General features: G+C 51.4%; 1 protein-coding gene across 1 annotated transcript; it reads right to left on the reverse strand.

The window, feature by feature from the left end:
- Positions 1-325: 325 nt before the first annotated feature.
- PHALS_06594 (uncharacterized protein) lies at positions 326-778 on the reverse strand (the record flags this gene model as incomplete). Its single annotated transcript, XM_024719910.1, has 1 exon — positions 326-778. The coding sequence occupies one exon, from the start codon at positions 776-778 to the stop codon at positions 326-328; it is 453 nt and encodes a 150-aa protein (XP_024585162.1).
- Positions 779-805: the final 27 nt, after the last annotated feature.

Below are 805 nucleotides of genomic sequence, written 5' to 3' on the forward strand. Positions count from 1 at the left end.
TTTTCGATCGACATTCCCTTTGCCATTGCTGATGACGCCGAAAACAAGTTCTGTGTGAGCTCTGGAACATGTAACGTGTTCTCAAGTCGGGCGGCAAACACGCGCTTACCTACACGCATATTGAGTGCAACGGTACCTCTTTCAACAACGACCATCTTGATCCCGACTTTGGCGACCGTTATGTACATTGGCGCACTAAGATGTTCATAGTCGACAAACATATCGAGTGCGCCGCACATATGGTTGAATGCTCCGCTATCCAAAACCCAATTGTTATTTATAAAGCTTGGACTGGATATGGCTATTGCCATGTTGGCGCAGTGGGTTATGGATCTCGCGTCAACGCAAGCTGCTTGGGATCGAGTCCCATGAAAGCCGCTCTCACTAACCAGCGCACAGAACGCAATATGGTATTCGTCTTTTTGTTCGGAGCCTTTTCGACAATCGCGCTGGTAGTGTCCGACACTACCACATCTCCAGCACGCGCCTTTTTTTTCTTGACTTTGTTTTTATTCTTGGCAAGGCCGGCCAGCATCGCAGTGCGCCCCTCCTTGATGCCCAGCTCGTGTTGACGCGCTTCCTCCTCAAACACTCGATTAACGATGTCTGAGAAAATGAGCTTGTCCGCCGACATACGGTACGCCTGCATACGACCGTCGTACGAACTTGACAGACTGCGCAGCAATGTTGCACAAAAATCTTCTTGGGCGACAGCGCACCCCGCGCTGTCTAGACGCATCACCAGTGGCGCCTCGAGGTCACCGACGTGCACCTCCATCGAGCCACCACCATAAGTAAACGTGGC

This window comes from Plasmopara halstedii (assembly GCF_900000015.1).
Source record: "Plasmopara halstedii genome assembly, contig: Scaffold_3060, whole genome shotgun sequence".
Lineage (NCBI taxonomy): Eukaryota > Oomycota > Peronosporomycetes > Peronosporales > Peronosporaceae > Plasmopara > Plasmopara halstedii.